This window comes from Bidens hawaiensis, unplaced genomic scaffold, assembly GCF_021521415.1.
Source record: "Bidens hawaiensis isolate Kalapana, Puna unplaced genomic scaffold, B.hawaiensis_p1.1 tig00040598_1, whole genome shotgun sequence".
Lineage (NCBI taxonomy): Eukaryota > Viridiplantae > Streptophyta > Magnoliopsida > Asterales > Asteraceae > Bidens > Bidens hawaiensis.
In genome coordinates this window covers 20,643-39,244 of record NW_027505669.1, presented here as the reverse complement: position 1 = coordinate 39,244, position 18,602 = coordinate 20,643, and the positions used below count along the sequence as shown (strand labels likewise).

General features: G+C 36.8%; 2 protein-coding genes and 1 pseudogene across 2 annotated transcripts; 1 reads left to right on the top strand and 2 right to left on the bottom strand.

The window, feature by feature from the left end:
• Nucleotides 1-758: 758 nt before the first annotated feature.
• On the top strand, nucleotides 759-3,166 carry LOC143614637 (uncharacterized). Its single transcript, XM_077088019.1, has 2 exons — nucleotides 759-892; nucleotides 1,780-3,166. Exon 2 carries the CDS (start codon nucleotides 1,826-1,828, stop codon nucleotides 3,164-3,166), a length of 1,341 nt encoding a protein of 446 aa, XP_076944134.1. The 5' UTR covers nucleotides 759-892; nucleotides 1,780-1,825.
• Nucleotides 3,167-7,580: 4,414 nt separating this feature from the next.
• Nucleotides 7,581-10,319, bottom strand: LOC143614642 (protein EMSY-LIKE 3-like). The gene is made up of 10 exons (XM_077088023.1): nucleotides 10,227-10,319; nucleotides 9,540-9,751; nucleotides 9,347-9,456; nucleotides 9,020-9,254; nucleotides 8,713-8,928; nucleotides 8,567-8,635; nucleotides 8,251-8,496; nucleotides 8,101-8,169; nucleotides 7,958-8,021; nucleotides 7,581-7,826 (listed from the first exon to the last, which is right to left on the bottom strand). The coding sequence occupies exons 1-10, from the start codon at nucleotides 10,252-10,254 to the stop codon at nucleotides 7,789-7,791; spliced, it is 1,287 nt and encodes a 428-aa protein (XP_076944138.1). The 5' UTR covers nucleotides 10,255-10,319; the 3' UTR covers nucleotides 7,581-7,788.
• Nucleotides 10,320-14,955: 4,636 nt separating this feature from the next.
• Nucleotides 14,956-17,924, bottom strand: LOC143614641 (protein MULTIPOLAR SPINDLE 1-like; annotated as a pseudogene).
• Nucleotides 17,925-18,602: the final 678 nt, after the last annotated feature.

Genomic DNA, 18,602 nt, shown 5'->3' with positions numbered 1-18,602 from the left:
AACACCTTCTATTGGTGATAGTCTAATGAGTATACCATTCAAGATATGTCATTTGAAATGACATATCTCAAGTTATAGCATGTGACCATTTATTAGAGATTCGTCATTTGTAATGGTGACTCGAGACTGATATAAAGGTATGCTATGCTTTGGTGAAATTGGGTAGTCAAAGTTGTGTGAAAGCAAAGGTCCGGATGTATATGTCATTTCAAATGACATAACTCTAACGAAACTTCTATATTACCGAACAAGATCTGACAACATATGCACAATCTTTAAGATCCACCATTTAAAATAGCGAATCACCTACGAACACATACAAATCTCTCTCCTACAAACCATTTACTAACTTTTATTTTCTATTTAAAAAATTTTGATTCATTCTCCTTGAATGTCACTCTCATAATAATAATAAAAAAAACATAACAAAGATTTGGCCTTTGGGTGGTTAACCTAATCCAAAAAAAGAAAATCCACTAATAATTTCAAAACCATAATCTACAATACCCAAAAGAGAATCATAATCATAAATATCATAACTAATAAGTCATAAGTAGTAAACTAATCAAAACAAAATATTCCAAAATTAAATTACTTTCAAGTTTCACCATACAAAGGTCACGATATATCCACGTGTACGGTCCCTTTTAGAAAGAAATAGAAAACGATACGTCGACGTGTCATGGCCCTCGTTTCCAGAACCACAAATAATAATATTATTATTTACTTCTATTCCACTAGTGCCGCTTCAAAAGTGCGCCAAGGCATGTGCTTTATCCTCTCTAATCGTCGTAACGCCGCCGTGATCACCGTCGTGCTCGTCAAACTTTCCGCCGAGATGAACATTAACCCCATGGTTTGAGTCTCCAGTTCTGACAGATCTGTTCGTACGGTACCATTTCAACCAAACTAATTAGGTTATGGTTTTACATTTCAATTCGATAAATTTATTTAATTTTTTGTATACCCTTTTTGATTACTGAATTAATTTGATAAATTAGCATCTGGGTTTTGTTAATCGGATGCTAAAATTTTTAATTTTGCAATTTTGCCTTTATTTGTGTTTAGGGTTTACATTTGCAATTCGATCAATTTGTTCAGTTTATCGTATACCCTTTTCAATTCCACAAATTATTTACAAATTGGCATCTGGGTTTTGTTAATCGGATGTTAAAAGCTTTGATATTTGCATTTTTTGCTTTTATTTGTGTTTAGGGTTTACATTTGCAATTCGATAAATTTGTTCAATTATTCTTATACCCTTTTCAATTTTACAAATTATTCACGAATTAACATCTGGGTTTTTGTTAATCGGGTGTTAGAAGTTTTGATTTTTGCAATCTTCGCCTTTATTTGTGTTTAGGGTTTGCATATACAATTAGATAAATTTGTTCAATTGATCGTATACCCTTTTCAGTTTCACATATTAGCATCTGGATTTTGTTAATTGGTTGTTGAAAGTTTTGATTTTTGCAATTTTTGCATTTATTTGTGTTTAGGGTTTACATTTACAGGTTGATAAATTTGTTCAATTATTCGTATACCCTTTTCAATCTCACAAATTAGCATCTGGGTTTTGTTAATTGGATGTTAAAAGTTTTGATTTTTGCAATTTTCGCCTTTATTTGTGTTTAGGGTTTCATTTACAATTCGATAAGCTTATTCAATTATTCATATACCCTTTTAAATTTCGCAAATTATTCACAAATTAACTTCTGGGTTTTGTTAATCGGATGTTAAAAGCTTTGATTTTGCAATTTTTGTTTAATTGTGTTATAGGTGGAATAAGTTAGTGAAATTTAAAATTGGTGATCTGTGAAATTAAATGGCTGATGATATGAACAATGATATGGTTATGGATCTTGATTTGAATCAAGAGCCGTTAGTGGAACCCGCACCGTCAGTTTCAGCGTTTGGCTCTGGTAGAATTGAGGACCGACTTCGGCAGCTTGAAGCGGTTACAGCTAGGGCTAGACAAAGGCAGCGGTGGAGGCAGGCTCGGAACAATCCGGAATTGAGTTACTTGAGGGTAATTGAAACAGATACTGGTGCAGGAAATCAGAATCAAGGGAATAACAATAATAGTAGTAGTAGTAATGGTGATGATGTTGTTAGGGTTATGGTTCAGGAAAGTGTTGAAGAAAGGGGGAGGAACAGTAAAAGGGATATTAGTCAGTTGGCTAAAGCGTTGGAGATGGATTTAGATTCCGAAAAGAAAGATGATAATGGAGGTGGTGAAGATGATGAGAGTGGTGGTTTCTTTGACTGTAATATATGCTTGGAGATGGCTCGGGATCCCATTTTGACTTGCTGTGGTCACTTGTTTTGTTGGTGTTGTTTTTACCAGTTGTCGTATGTGGATTCAAGTGCGAAAGAGTGTCCTGTTTGCAAAGGAGAGGTGACCGATTCGAGTATTACACCGATTTATGGAAATGGTAAGAATCAACCTGTTTTGAAGTTAGAATCTGGTTTGAAAATACCGCCGAGACCTCGAGCCCGTAGGGTAGAAAGCATTAGGCAACAAAGGGTAGTGAGGGGAATTTCTCATATTCCTGTTGCAGAAGCACTTAGAAGGATTAGAATTGGAATTGGTGCAATTGGTGAGAGCCCTGTTTTTCAAGGGTTTAACAGTGCGGGCCCCACTTCTGAAACCGATCCTACATTGGTACAGAACTCAGAGGCGGGCGGTAGTGGCGGCGGCGGCGGCGATGGCGATGGCGGTAGCAGTGAACACCGCTTTCACCGTCGTCAGTTTTCAAGGGTGATATCTGAAAGTGCTGCTTCGCTTTCTTCCATTTCGTTTGCGTTAAACAATGCAGAAAGGTTGGTTGAGGATCTTGAAACTTATATTAATGACAGTATTTTAAGAAGAGCGGAGGCACACATTCTTCCAAGTACCCAAGAACTGAATGCTTTACTTACTGAAAGTCAACCCGAGCCTCAGAATGCAGAGATGAATCATTCGTTACCAGATTCAAGTTCTTCGCAAAGATCAGTGGCTGTTGTGCATTTGGATGATATATCAACAGATGGATCTGTGGAGATTGATTTGACTATGTCGCAGTCGCACCCGTCTTCTTCTTCTAGAAGAACTGGTGGTGGTTCGAGGGGTTTGGGCGTAGAAGGGGGAACGTCTCGGGAACTCAGGAGGAGACGACTGAGGTGATGGTGATGAACATAAAGCATTTACATTTAGTGCCGTGTTTTCCTCATTACATTGATTTTTCATAGTGAACATGTTTTAGATAATGTCTTGAGTGTTTTATCATTTTCTGTCATTCATTACATGTAATGTTTTTAATATTTGGAAATTGTAACACCTGCTTTGTTACTTTCATGTACTTTGTTTTTTATATATGGTGATGGTGCCTGTGTCATCACTTCTCATGCTTTGCATTAGTTCTTTATATGCATATTTGTCTATATTTGTGCTTGGAAAGATTGGCATCATTAAGGTAAGACCAGACTTGTCTCCAAAGTTGCATCCTTCTTGTGCTAATAATGTTGCAAAGCATGCTAGACTAGGCGAATTAACGAAGGAATGTTACAGAAATAAAAGCAACAAATGTTTTAATAAATTTTCAATTTAGACAGAATATTAACCCTATGTAGTGTAGCTACCATAGAAACAAAGTGGCTTATGCGGAGGATCAAATTAGGAATGAAGTAGCTAATGTTGGCTTCATCATTTGCAGAACATTGGTTAACGAAACATATACACAAAGGCGATGATGTTGATATCTGTGGGAGAAGTATTAACGAAAAACCTTTGTTTTAAAACGCATTTATTTACTAAAATTTCAATAAAATTAACATCTTACATTCTTCATTTTAAGAATCTAATGAGCGTTGCTTGATAAGCATCCCACATTACCCCCCCCCCCCCCCCCCGGGTGGCCTTGCTCTTGGAGCCCCCTTTGAAATAAATCTTTTCTTAAAGGGACTTCTTGTGGGAGAGATAGGTTGAGAGCCCGACATATTTTGGATGCCCTATGTGGGAAGGATCTGCGATAGCCATGGGGTTGCTTAAAGCTCTCATTGAGGTGGTCAACTTGTGGTTAGGGGGGAGACGCCCTGGTGCTTTGGCGGAGTTTGTGGCTCCCCCCCCCCCCCCCCACCCAACACCACTGCTTAAGCCCGACAATGGGGTTTATGCCTATTGCTGTAGGCACGATTTGAAGAAGGCTTGTATCCAAAGTGGTTACCAGGAGTGTTGGGAAATGGATGGCAAAATACCTTGTTGATTTTCAATTCGGGGTGTGGATCCTGAGTGGAGCGGAGACGGTGCTTCCTAGCGCGAATAGGTTTCTTAACATGTTCCACTCTGATGGGTCGTTGGCTATGCTTACAGTAGATTTTTCTAATGCCTTTAACCTGGTGGATAGGAATACACTCCTACAGGAGGTTCATGCCAGATGCCCATCTATTTCCCTATGGGTTAATTTTCTTTGCGGGTAACCTGCTAGGCTATATGTAGGGAATATGTATTCGGTCAACTACCAGGGTTCAACAAGGTGATCCTTTAGGTCTTTAGGACCCTTTCTCTTTGCGTTAGCTTTGCACCCCCCTCATTCATCGGGTAAGGGATAGTTGTAAACTACTTTTCCACACATGGTACTTAGATGATGACACGATTATATGAGACGTCATTAAAGTGGCTAAAATTTTGGATATTATTTGGTTCGAGGGGCTAAATTTGGGGCGCAGGCTTAATATTTAAAAGGCTGAAGTTTCTTGGCCATCGTGCAATGGGGTAAAGAAAAAGTAGGTTTATTTTCTATCGGGATTGGGAGACCAAAGTTAGGGGTAAAACTCCTTGGGGTAAAGAAAAAGTAGGTTTTATCAGTAATTTAGAGCTTCAAAAGCAGTTGACCTAATGAGATGTCTTACTCGTCTGCGTGACCCTCATTGTGAGCTTCTCTTGCATCGCTCCTATATGGGGGTGACGAAGTTGTTGTTTGGTCTTTAAACATGCCAGCCTATGTTTGTTAAGGATATTGTCTCTGTGTTTTACAAAGGGCTCCGAGCGGCAATTGAGGATATTGTGGTATGTGTGGATTCGTTTTTTGGGCATTTTCAAGGAGACTAGCCTCTCTCCCAATCCGTTTTGGGGGTTTAGGGTTATATTCAGCTGAGGATGTTTCCACCTATGCTTTCGAAGCTCGAGAGCACAATTTTGGAAGTTACAGGACTACGTTTTATAAGATTGTGGTGTTGATGGGTTAGATTCCGATTTTGATATTGGCGAGGTCACTAATAAGGACACCCCCCCCCCAGCCCAAATAGCTTTGACGAGTGCCTTTTATTGTAAAATCGTCCCAAGTTTGGGAGAGAAATTGGCCTATCCACTCGCTAGAGAGCGGTGTTAGAATGTCTTCAGGCTCCTCATGCTCCAAGACTTCTTGATCGTCACCCCCATCGAAGGGTTAGGCCAACACATGTCAGCAGTGGAGTACTTGGCCATTCTTAAATATCGTTTAATGATCCCCTGTTCCTAGTTGATGAGCCCTGTCCGGTCTGCCGTAAAGTTTGTTTAGATAATTTTGGTAAGCATGCAGTCCGTTGCAAAGAACTGCCGGGGTTTAAATATAGACATGATTTGGTCAAGAATGTCCTTTGTGATGTGTTAAAACGGACTGGAATCTCGGCAAGAAAAGAGACTCGTGTGAATTTCCTGTCAGATCCACGTGAAGGAAGATCTAATTTCCGACCAGCGAACATTCTTTTGTTTGGATGGGCGGGGGGAAGCATGCTTGTGTAAACCTTACTGGAGTGTCCCTTCTAGTCGGGCTTAGGGACAACAGGTTTGTTGCTAGACAGGCTGTGTTAAAGGCAGAATCAGAAAAAATTGTTAAGCACGAAAAGGCTTGTGTTGAGAATCAACACGCCTTCATTCCTTTTGCTTTCGATACATTTGGTCTCTTGCCCTCGATGCTGCTACGTTTCTGAAAAGGGTTCAGCGGATCGTGCACAGTAACTCATCGACGCGGAAGAACGATAACTTTATTTTTAGTAGGATCGAATTTGCTATTTAAAAGGGGTAACGGCACAACTTGTTACCCGCTTATCTGGCTCTTATTGTAATTGAATCATTTTATTTTCTATTAATACGAAAAAGATCTAATAATATTAACACCCGCTGTGTTGTTTCACGTCCATAGATATTTACACCATACAAAAATAAGCCACATGTTTGATTCTTCATTAAGAGTGGCATTTACCTGAAAGTGTATGTAATATCATTGTCTTCGTTAGGTGGGTGAAACCGTATACAACAACTTAAAAGAGTCCAATTTTTTACGTGCATCACATCATGTGGTTTACAAACTTTCAAGCAACACCATGAGACGATAAACATTTTAAAATATGATGATTGCCATTTGGATGTATGTTATAAAGCAACAATTTTCACGTTAATGCCCATACATTTATTTCACTTTGTTGCGTGTCGTACTTGCGGTCTTTTTGATCACCTGCTATCACTGTGATGTGATCGCATACCGCTCATGTGATCAATTATCTTACTTGACCCTATGGTGCCCAGGCCCTTGTGGTCCACTATTTATTTGATCGCATGCTACCTTATCACATGATCACATACTGCCTTTGTAATCATTTACTTAGTTATTAAAGCACGAAAACCTGTGTGCTCGTCATCACGAGCACCCATATTATCTTAATATATTAACTAACCATGGTTTACTTTATTATATAAGCACGAAATTCATTTTTGTGGTCCCATTATTCACCCGTATGGTTTATGCATATATGACCGCAATCATTGTACGTCGTTGGGTTGGATCCATAAATCATACGGGTGAATAATGAGACCACAAAGATGAATTCTGTGGTCCCATTATTCACCCGTATGATTTATGCATCCAACCCAACGACGTACAACGATTGTGATCATATATTATATGTGTGACTATCCTCTTGGTCATGCCTTTTTATCATATACAAATTAAATCACCAATGTGGGTTTGGTTAATGCCTCAAAACTGAACAGACTCGTGAACACCAAATTCATCAGGTTTTCAACATATAGTACGCTAAACATGTATAAGGTGCATAAATCACACAACAGGTATATCACTTATGTACACGCCATTATATTGCAACAACCATTTTCTGTGCGAACACAACAGATCCTAACTCGATACTCGTCCACCTCTTTCAATCGTAATTCACAATCAGGGCACCTCAGTTATCATTGGAACCGCCTTGTTTACTTAGTTTTCTAATCCATTTTAGTTTTGGAGGTTGCCAGCCAATATCATTGGATGGGTAGTAGTGTCACATGGCAGCTTCAAACTGTTGTGTTGGGTGGAGTATACGCCCACGCAGTCGTCTAGTTTGACAAATGACATTTAGTCAATCAACTTTCGATCCGACAGTTTTAGTCGAACTGTCATTTTTCGCATAAGTTATTTAACATCCATTTATACACTTTATCAACCTCCCATAAACTGAACCAACATAAGACTTATTTATACTCCAAAAACGGACCGTCACAAATGTACTGTGGTGAGGATATACTGCAGTAACCATAATTTGAACATGTTTATAAAAAACTGCATACGAATTTATATAAAGCATGAACATGACAATTTACCCAAAATACTACATTCCTGCTACATATTATAACTAAGGGGTAACAAACAATCATGATATTCTACAACGAATGCATACATTTAACACTAATATCCAACACTATAAAATAAACATCTCTCTCTGTCACCTTTTGCCATCTCATTAACAGTTAGTATCTCACTACTTGTAATTAAACTATTCTCGGTCCATTGGCCGTCCATGCATACCATGATCTGTCAAATCATCCAACAAAAACATTGACTTTAAATCTCAAACACAACCCGCTTCCATTCAATATTCAACAATCCAATGAACCCCAAAGTAGTACGGTTTATAAAACCATATTAGAGTTAAAGGGGTGTACCACTTTCACCATCAGATATATCTGCAAGCCTTGCAATCGCATCAGCAAGTGCTTGTTCATGTTCCTGCATTATATCCATCATTAATGAGACACGCGTTCATTCAAAATATTAAAATTCCAAGAAGAAAGTGGTTCGGGCCAACCTTGAGGATTTTTCTAGCCTTTTCTATTTCAAGAGGATCCGGATGACTAGATCCAAACACCCTCTCCACCTGCACATTTTCGTTAACAATACAAAATCAGATACTACACAGAATAATAAGATTTAATATCCTGACTGGCTATTAATATACCTCGGTTATTAGAGTATCAGTGTTAAATAGTTGAAGTTCATCCAAACCCTTCTTTCCTATACCATTTTGTGACGGTGGGAAACCCTTTCGATTTTGACCCTTGGTCAACCCTCTACCTCTTCCGCCACCTAGACCGTTATCTTGGCCAACGGGCCGTCCCATTCCATGACCCGGCCCACCATAGCCCATTTTATTAGGAATCCCAGGATCGTCACCTTCCACCCATTGTATATCATCTGGAGATATCTACATCAACAACAAATATTTTTAAAATATATAAAAAAAATATCATAGAAAGATATTTGTTTACACTTACCTCTGCAAGATTGACCCATTCCCATGTCTCGTTTGCTGTATACATATCGTATACCAGTGCATGCCGACCCTGAATAATATAAAAGATTTTCAGGAAAATGTTCAGGGTTGGGTGCAGGACTGTAACTTGTTAAGAAATTATATTACCTCAACAGGATTGTAATCTGTAATTGTGGCTTCGTAGAAATTGTTATCATCAGGCCACCTGGTTCTCACTTTTCTACCTATTAATTGTGAGAATGAAGACGTTTCAGCAGCTTCATTCGCATGTGGGCCAGAAGTCACACGATTACCAAACTGTGCTCGGCCCGTTGGGCCTGATGGAGGATGCTGAGCTTTTATGGAAGACAATCCACCCATCATCTGACACAGTAAAAAAACGTGTAAATTGAAAAAAAAAATAATAATAACAAAATAATATAAGAAACGATGCTATAAAGGTAAAAAATCTTACAGATTTCTTGTTTTTTCCCTTGGATGCTGTGACGGGCACTCTTCTAGCAGATGAAGAGGTTGGTAAAGGTACATGTTGTGGTGCAGGTGGCCCACCAAATGATTGAGAATGTCCAGACGGGATCATCTTCTGCTTCTTGCGGTTTCCTGAGACAGATGGGCTCGGTAATGGATCGTGTACTGCTTGACCAGGGTTGATCATCCCGGGTTGAAGCCCAGTGGACTGCCTCCACTCTCTGTTAATGCCATATCACGACATTGACAAATATCAGAAAAACAAGTTCCTTTAATTAATAAATTATAAAAATATCAAAGTTTGTGTCATCACCTTATTCTTCGGATAACATCATCCGCGTTTACTTTAAGCAAAAGTTCTCTGTGTTCTTCATTCGACAATCTCAGTTCTTTCCTGAGTTCAGTTATCAAACCTTCTTTTTCCTGAATAAATACATTTTAATGAGCATCTAACAGAAACACGATTAATACACATAAAGCATATGCATTATAATGACAAATTATACCCAAGTAATTGCATCTGCTTGAGCTTTGAATGCGCGTAAAACCGAAATGTACGCTTCTTGCTCAAGAAGATGAATCTGAGCCTCCATATCAGTATCTCCATACATCCTAGGATATTGTACCGAACTCATAACTGCAGGTCTTCCATTAGCTGCCACGGGTCCACCTCTCGGGATTCTGTTTTGATGGGTCGGTGGAAGATCATCATCAGTTCCTGCAATTAATCCAAATAATTAACATAAACTCATCATCCATTCTAAAGGCCCTAATTGATCTCCAATTTATGTGCATTCATAGCCGCCATTCAAATACACTAAAAAACACTAACCACTACCTAATTGTTAGTTGACTCTCAACAGTCCAATTTACAAGAAAAAAAAATTATAAAAAAATAAACAACTTTCTCCAACAGACCAACACATTCATATATAACATTAATACACACCATTAAAGTAAAAAAATTTAAAACACTGCAACACATACAACAAAAAAAAAAAAAGTTAAAACTTTAACCAAAAAAAGCTTCTTTTAGGTCAATCCCACACACAAGACTGAATCAAATTCAAGTTTCTCAGCGTGAAATTAATATAATAACACGAAATTAACAAAAGCCACAATGCTGGCAAAAACAATCAAATTAACCAAGAAAGATTAACAAATAATCAATACCCAGAAGGTAAATAGCTCACCGCTGCTATCATAAGGTTCGTAGTCCATAGCCAGCTTGCAAGATTAATAACCCCACAAATTAGCCGCGAAAAAAACCCCAATTTGGCGAAAAGATTCAAAGAAACGCGAATTGACGAAAACCCAAGTCAAGATCAGCGTGGATTGGCGTGTGGTGATTGAAGGTGAAGCAAATTGATTGATTGGAGGTTTGAAGGTGATGATTTAGGGCGAATTAGGGTTTGATTTTGGGAGTTTGGAAGATAGTGATGAGATGAGAGGCGCGGATTTGAAAGAGATCTATTAAACGGGGGGGAATTGGTTTCTTGTTTTTGGTTAACTTTTGGGTTTGGGTTTGGGTTTGGGTTCCGGTCTTCTTTTGGGGTTTTGACTTCTTTTTTTAGAATCGAGTCAGAAGTCACGACACAGGACGTCGGTTTTTTGGATTTTGATGGGTTCATAGAGGATGGAAGAGTTGTCGACGGGTGGTTGGATGCTTCCTGGGTTTTTGAGTGGAACGCTCCCCGTCTCCACTAATAATTCAAATTATGTCTTTATTTGTTGATAATAGTTTATGCTTGTGCTGTGATCGATTATCATTTTAACGTTTTCTTTAGTTGATAATGGTAATCTAACTCTAACAAATAAGTATATACGTTTGTCTATGACTTTCATTTTATTGAGTTCATTTAAAAAGAATCATTTTGTGATATAAATAAATTATACAAGCACATATGTAATAAATTTTAAGATATACGTTATATAATTATTTGCTTTACTTGTAACTTTATAATTTGCATCATACCGTGTGTTACATGAGTTCTAAAGCTAGTGTAATTATATAAGAGTTTAGGAAGTATATTAAGAGTATTATAAGTTTGTGGTTTAAAAAAAATATTTAATGACTAAAATATTAATACTAAAATAATCAAGCCCCTCAACTTATTTTTTTATCAAATTCTTTCTAAGCTGATTTGTATACACGTATTATGAATTTTTTTTATAAAAAATTGATTTGTAATCTTAACAATGAACAAAATTTAACGAAACAATGCTTGAAGCGTGCAAAATAATGAGGCCGGACAATATTTTGATAATGAACAAAATTGATATTTGATAGTAATCATAACAATGAACAAAATCTATTCGGGGCTATGAAAACATGTTATTAAGATCTCAGTCAAGCTTGAAGGAACGAGTTTAGATCTTGGTAGTACAATAAATGGTGTAGTTGGGTTTGGTGAAAGCATTATGTTCTAGATAAATACTTGGACGGATCAAATTGCTATCGATTACTTTTCCTCAATTGTTTGCACTTGAAAGACATAAGTCCTGCTCTATTGCGAATCATGTTTATGTGGGGCCAAATGGTTGTTTAGGCCGATGGATCTTGTCTAGGCTCCCCGTATTTGCCGAACGAGGTTGCGGAGTTAGATCAAATTATGGTTGTGATTGGGTCGATATCAGTTAGGACGCGTATGGCTAGTTGGTCGTGGGTATTGGATACGAATAGTGATTTCTCAGTTAGATTAGAAGTATCAAATCTCGGTTACATTATTTAAATTGTGTGACACCGAATTATATGTATAATTGAGGTAACTAGGTACCGAAGAAGGTGGGGATCCTGGCATTGTCGGCCAAATTGGAGAGACTGCATACAGTAATCTAGATGGCTTAAAGTAACATAACAGCCAATTATATCATGTGTAAACTATAAAGTTTGTGATGAGTGGTGACGTTGGTTAAATGAGTGAACATTTACATTGTCTTTTTTTTTCCTTTTGCTCACTCAATATGACAGATTATTTCTCAATGGTGTAAAATCCCATTGATCTTTGCTTTTGGCACCAGGGGCGGATCTACGGTAGTAACGGGTGGTTCCGCGAGTTTCGAAATTATAGTGTATTTATATATAGAAAATAATAAATGAACCACCCTATAAATTATACAGGAACCATTTTAAAAACATATAAAGTGCTTGCCCGGCTGGTAGTTTGTGGGTTTTGTAACCCGGAGGTCGCAGGTTCTATTCCTGTTTTTATAGTTTTTTTTTTTTCTTACTAAGTTACCCTAACTGATGTTAGGGTTTTTTATAACAAACATAAGCAAAGCAGCGCCTCTCTTCGCAAACAGGCAACAGCAGTGTCAGCAGACCAGTTTACACTTCAGAGTTCAGCCACTGACCACCGTCCACCGCCGTCCGCCGGCGCCAGCAGCCTCCCTCAGCCACTCCTGCTGCCCGCCTGCCCCGCACAACCCCTGACCAACCGCAACGCCGTCCCTATCAGTCTATCACTCTATCAGCCACTCAGCCCGTCTTTGATCCCCGTCCTCCTGCCACTGCCTACTCTTACTCGGAGTCTCGAATCCTCCCACTTTGAAGGTAATAATTCATTGTTAAATGTTAATTGTTCATAATTGTTAAGTGTTAACTACTTAATTGTTAAGCTATTTGTTAAATTTAGTTTTAGTTTGTTAGATTATTGGTTTTAATTTCTAATGACAGTGTCTCTTTTATTATTTTATCGTATTTTTATTATGTAATGAACTTTTCCCGAACCATCAAACCGACCCGAACCTCAAACCGACCCGGAATTTTATATACCCGACTCGGTGAAATTGAAACATATAAAAGTAGTGCACCACCCAAAAAAAATTCCTGGATCCGCCACTGTTTGGCACTAGGACGTATTGGAGGGGCACAAGTTCTTGAAGGTGCCGAAGGAAGTGGCAAATGTAATAAATGTTATCGTCCTTACTACTTTGCAGTGTATTTGGAGGGCCCAGAATAATTTGGTATTGAACCAAAAGACAGCCTCTCTTGCAATATTATGGAGGATGTAAGGGTTTTGAAGACGATCAAAGCGCTATTCCTTTTCATGGGAAGATTAAGCGAGTTTTGGAGTGGATGAATGAGGTTTGTTTTTATATAAAATGATTTGTTAGTCGTTCTATGTAATGATTGTGTTTACTAAGCAACGTTTGTTTTCATAGTTTATGCATTTTATACACATTTATAGATTTTTATGTATTACGTTAAGTTAAAGAATACCTTTTGACTTAAATGAGAAAGACCTTATATGATATTAACCCCAGTAAAATAATAAATATCAAAACAACAAGGAATTGACTTTTAACAATCAAAACATAAAGCTTTGTTCGACAATAATTCTTAATAGCATACAATGAATGTCACTTTTAACTTGCACTTTCGTTTACAAGAGCAATTCAGCTCTTACGGAAAAATAACTTCAATTACCATTAATGAACAATTGGCTAATCTTTATCACAGTCAAATTGTTATTAATTGTTTTAGTACGATATAAATAAAAAATTGCACGTGTAAAAACATACCGAGAACACTTCTATTAGAAATTTCATTCTCAGCATCATATAAGACATGTATAGAATGAAAACTCATTTTAGTTGATAAAATCTGTGAAAACTCTATGCAACATCATTTTTTTTTTAAATATATGTAATGTATGTTGTTATATTTAATACAAAACATCAAAAAATAAAAATTTGTTTTTAATTTTTTTACATTATCTTTTTAACTTTTAAACATATTTTTCCAAAGAGAGAAAGGTAATTTTACTTTTACAATATTATAATTCCATCTTTGTTTCCAAATGAAGCTCCTCTTCAGAATATAAAATGTCTTCTTTGTAATATGAAGTCACCACACTTTTGTAAAACAATGGGAGTTTTCATAATAAGTTTCCAGATTTATATCCAAAAACAGTATACGTAGATGTGGTAAATAAAATTAAGTTACGTAATCCATATCATGTGACAACAATTACTGACCCAAATGTCATCCAAATGACATCATAACCGGTTAGTAAACCTTTACAAGTTACCAGGATAACTTTAACCCGTTAATAATAAAAACAAATATTACCTGTTTCTGGGTTAATATTTACTCGTTGATGCCAAATTTCTCACCCGTTACCGGGATCAACTTGACATGTTTGACTCGTTAATAGCAACAAAAAAAAATTACCAGTTTCCGGGATTAATTTTTACTCGTTAATAAGAACCATTTCACCTTTTCTTGAAAAACACGGTTTTGACACAAAGCCCCTTAAGGGTAAATTCAACAAGGATCTGTAACATCTCCTAGAAGCTAGCCCATCTTGCCGGTTGGGAAGCCGACTCACTTTCTATGCTTTTGGAGTCATCAAAATGCTGCAAATGATTCAAATTGATATTGGGGAAACCGCCAGTTGTAAAGTTTTATGCTTCAAAACCCCAACTGCTTTTGCACCTTAAACCATTTCCGCATTGTTTGCTGTTCGGGTGTCCGCTTCTGGTTCTGGTTCTAACAGATTTAGAGTTGACTGTTATTACAGTTGGTCTGAGCAGCCGCCGCCGCCGTCGCCACCACCAACAACAAAAAACAATCCCTTTTGCATTTGAATTTATATATTATATGCACTAGGTTAGAAACATATGTATTACATAAGTTGAAAATTTATAATTACAAAATGAAAGGTTCAACAAGAGAAATGGGAAAAAATAGGTTGGGCTCACGTAATTGTGTCACGGATAGGTACTTATTTATATGGTGTGTGTTCAAAGAATTCATTTGTCAAATTCAAATGTATACGTAATTGGATCAAAACGGGTACCTCTATACAAAACTAACACTGAACGCCGTCATAAAGTTCTATTCTATACCGACTACAACTAGAGGATTCAACTCACTTTTTCTAAACTTAGATTTTATGTTGCTTACATTGCAAAGATTCAGAAAAATAAGCTTTGAAGAATATCCAGGTTGAGCTTTTGGAGAGATTCAGCTTGGCCCACTAGTTTGGCGATCAACCCGGTTACACGATCCATGTATATAATGTAAAGCCCACACCGGTTTTCTAAAAGCTGAAGTCCTTTTCTAGCATGGAGGATTGAAGTCACCCACTCTTCAAACAACTCTGTAGCATAGTTACCAATTGAACATTTTATTTCAGTTAAAGAGATAATACCAGTTTTAATCAGAATAAACTTTCAGAAATATATATATATTTTTTTTTAATTTTAGATATTCAAACTAAAGTCTCTGGTTTTTTGGCTTGTAATCTTTCTACCAAATGGGATAATTTCATATAGCCACTTAAAACTTGGTCTAATATCATACATACCCAAGAATCATAACACACATTAGAATATAGGAGTTTGGAGTGTAAGGAGAAAGAGAAGGGTATAATGGTCATATTATAAGTTGTACTTAGTGAAAACAGAAAATATGAAATTTTAGGTATTTTTAATGGGCATATTTGATATTTAATCAATTGGGTAAATATGATATCATGTAAGTTTTCAAGAGTATACGAAATCGTCCCTTACAAAATCAGCACAGAAGTAACTTGGGTTAATTTGAATATAAAGTACAAACTTTTAGTCTATCTAATTCCCATATGACAAAAATACATGCTTACCTGTTGCAAATCCATTTGTCTTTGACTAGCTTATTAGATAGTCCGATACTAAAAACTCAATAAGCTGGATCCTGTCATATACATAGCACGTGTGACAAAATGATTTATATCCCAAAATACCAAATTTGACAAAATTCTTATCTTAGAATATTAATGTGGCGACAGCACAAATTTTGGTACATAAAAATGAAACTTTGCAGTTAACAAGAGGATTATTAGGAGTTGACCATGTCCATGGTTAATAAAAACTTACAGAATGTACAGATTGCTGTGCATCTCTGGAAAAGTTGATTCAAATGGATCAAGAAACAGCAAATTTTCTGCTAGTGAACATATTCCTTGAGAACTGCAAGAATAACTCGTTGTCCAATACATGACTCGTTTCCAAGCTTACGAAGCAAGTGCTGAACATGAAACCGGGCATCATGATGGGCTTCTGAAAAATATTTATAAAGGGATTTAAAATTGAGAATTGAAATCTTGATTCTAATCCCTTAAAAGCAATATGGAAATTCAATCATGGCATACAAATGGTAGAAACATGACTAACAGAAAAATACTTACCGTTTACTTGTAATGTAGTGCACATTTTTCGCACTAAATGCAGTGATAAGCTGCCAACAATCCCTTCAACAGATTCAATATTATTTCCCTTGGAAAGCGTATTACCGATCGCATCTTCAAGAATATGACAAAGAAACAAAAATAAAAAACAATAGGATAGGTTTCAAATGAAAGGAAGCAGGAGGTTTTAGCCAAAAAACATGTGGCTAGGTGATATAAGCATGCAATTCGTAAATGGTAGCAAAGCTATACTTCAGAATAAAATTAAAAAAATATACCCAAAATGAAGTCTACAGCTTGGTGTGACCAGTTTGCAAAGTTAGCATCATTTGGCTGCAACAGTAGCACACAGACTGTAAAGACTAGGCTCACATGGTTAATATATTAAGTAGAATGATGAACCAAATGACTGCAATTAGTATTAGTTAATCAGCACACTCTTACAGTGTCACATAGCTCCACGAGAAAATCAACCGAGGCCCTAAGTTGCTCAATTTCCTCAACTTTATTATCTACCAATATAAACAGTACAATAAGAAAAACTGTCATATCTGTATGGCAGAAGCTGCAGAACTCCTAAAATATTAGCATTTAAGTGAAGGATACTAGCAGTGAATTATACCGGACAACAATAATCTCTGTCTAGAGCCCTCATTTCTTCTTTTTCTTCTTTCCTTCAGTCTCACTACACCAACCACATCAATCAAAATATCTCACATAAGATGTAACACATAACACAATAAACCAATCACATATTAATCTATGCAACCTTGTCTAATAAATCGGCGACGCAACACATCCTTAAACCTCTCATCAAATCCTTCTCCTGACACCTTATTAGTGCTCAACTTCCCCAAATTATCGAAAAAATAGCATTTACACGACGCATTTCCCACGAACAATTCATGATGCATTCCATCTGTATAACAAACACATCACCTAAAACTGAACACATACATTTATCTAGGTCTGCAAATGAGCCGAGCTAGTTGAGATCGGCTCGTGAAAAAGCCCAATCGACCGAGCTTAAACGAGCCCGAGCCCAAGCTCGATCCTAAAAGTAAGCTCGTTTAATAAGCGAGCCTATCATTAATATAAGTTTAATAATATATATGTTTATATATCTTAATAATTATTAATTATCTATATAATATTATGAAAAATACTAAGTAATATGTAGTATGTTATATATAAAATTATAATTGAAAAAGAAATATTAAAAAATAATTATAAATACATAAAAATTAATTAAGAGACAGGAAACAAGTTGAGCTCGAGCTTCAAAAACTACTAGCGAGTCAAGCTTTAGAAACAGAGATCTAAACGAGCCGAGCTGGAGCTCTGTGTAAGTTAAACTAGCCGAGCTCTAGGCTAACCTACACACACAAACAGATATGAACAGACCTTCAACTTGTACGAGATCCTGTTTGAGCCTTAAAATCTCCTGTTTACGCTCTTTCGCCTGTAATGCAGGTTTACAAACGGAATCACAAACTATACAATAATAAATAAATAAATAACTAACTAAGTGATGTGAATTTGACCTAATTTGATTTGAAGGTGAATAAGGCGGTGTACCTTTTGTTTGCATTTGAGAGATTCGGATTCGGCTGAAGCAGGTGGAGTGTCGGAAGGTTTCTTCAGAAGGTTGGACCGGAGAAGAGCCATGGCTATGGCGATCTTTAACGATTTGTCTGAACCGGTGGTGGTCGCCATTGTTGTACGACCGCGGGAGCTCTGCAATTTGCAAATTCAAATACAGTCGTTACTTTTTGCAACTTATACGACTTGTATGGGATTATTTTTTTTTAACCTTTTAACAATCTTCACTCGTTACATACTATATGAAGAGGGTAGATTTATGTTGACACCATCGGTTTTGTTTTTAACCAACCTCTCCACAATTAAAATAACTAAATAAAATTATGCTTATACAAGCAGCTAAGTCTATAAGAATTGTATATAACTATATATAGAGCTCGTATAGACAGCGGCAAAGCTTTGGCTAAATCGTAGGAATGGTCGAGTTCAATACCTATAAAAATTTCGGACGAAACTGTGAAACTTTACCTTACGAAGCAAAAAGACAGGGATGACCGGGGAACCCCGCCCCCGGGGTATAGGTTATTTTTGTATATTTGTAAAAATACATCATTGTAAAAGAAAGATTTTGTGTAATCAAAACTTGTTATTATGGTAATGAGCTAGTGAAGTGAGATATCGACCAATTCATATCATAACAACTTACCGCTCAGAAGTTTGTTCATCATCTTCTGTCATACTAATTCAACTTTCGTTGTCACAAAGCATACAGATAACTTTCTCTCTAATATTGACAGGCCTGGTGATCCGTAAATACCAAAAAAAAAGTTTGTATATTTCCTTTTTAACGAC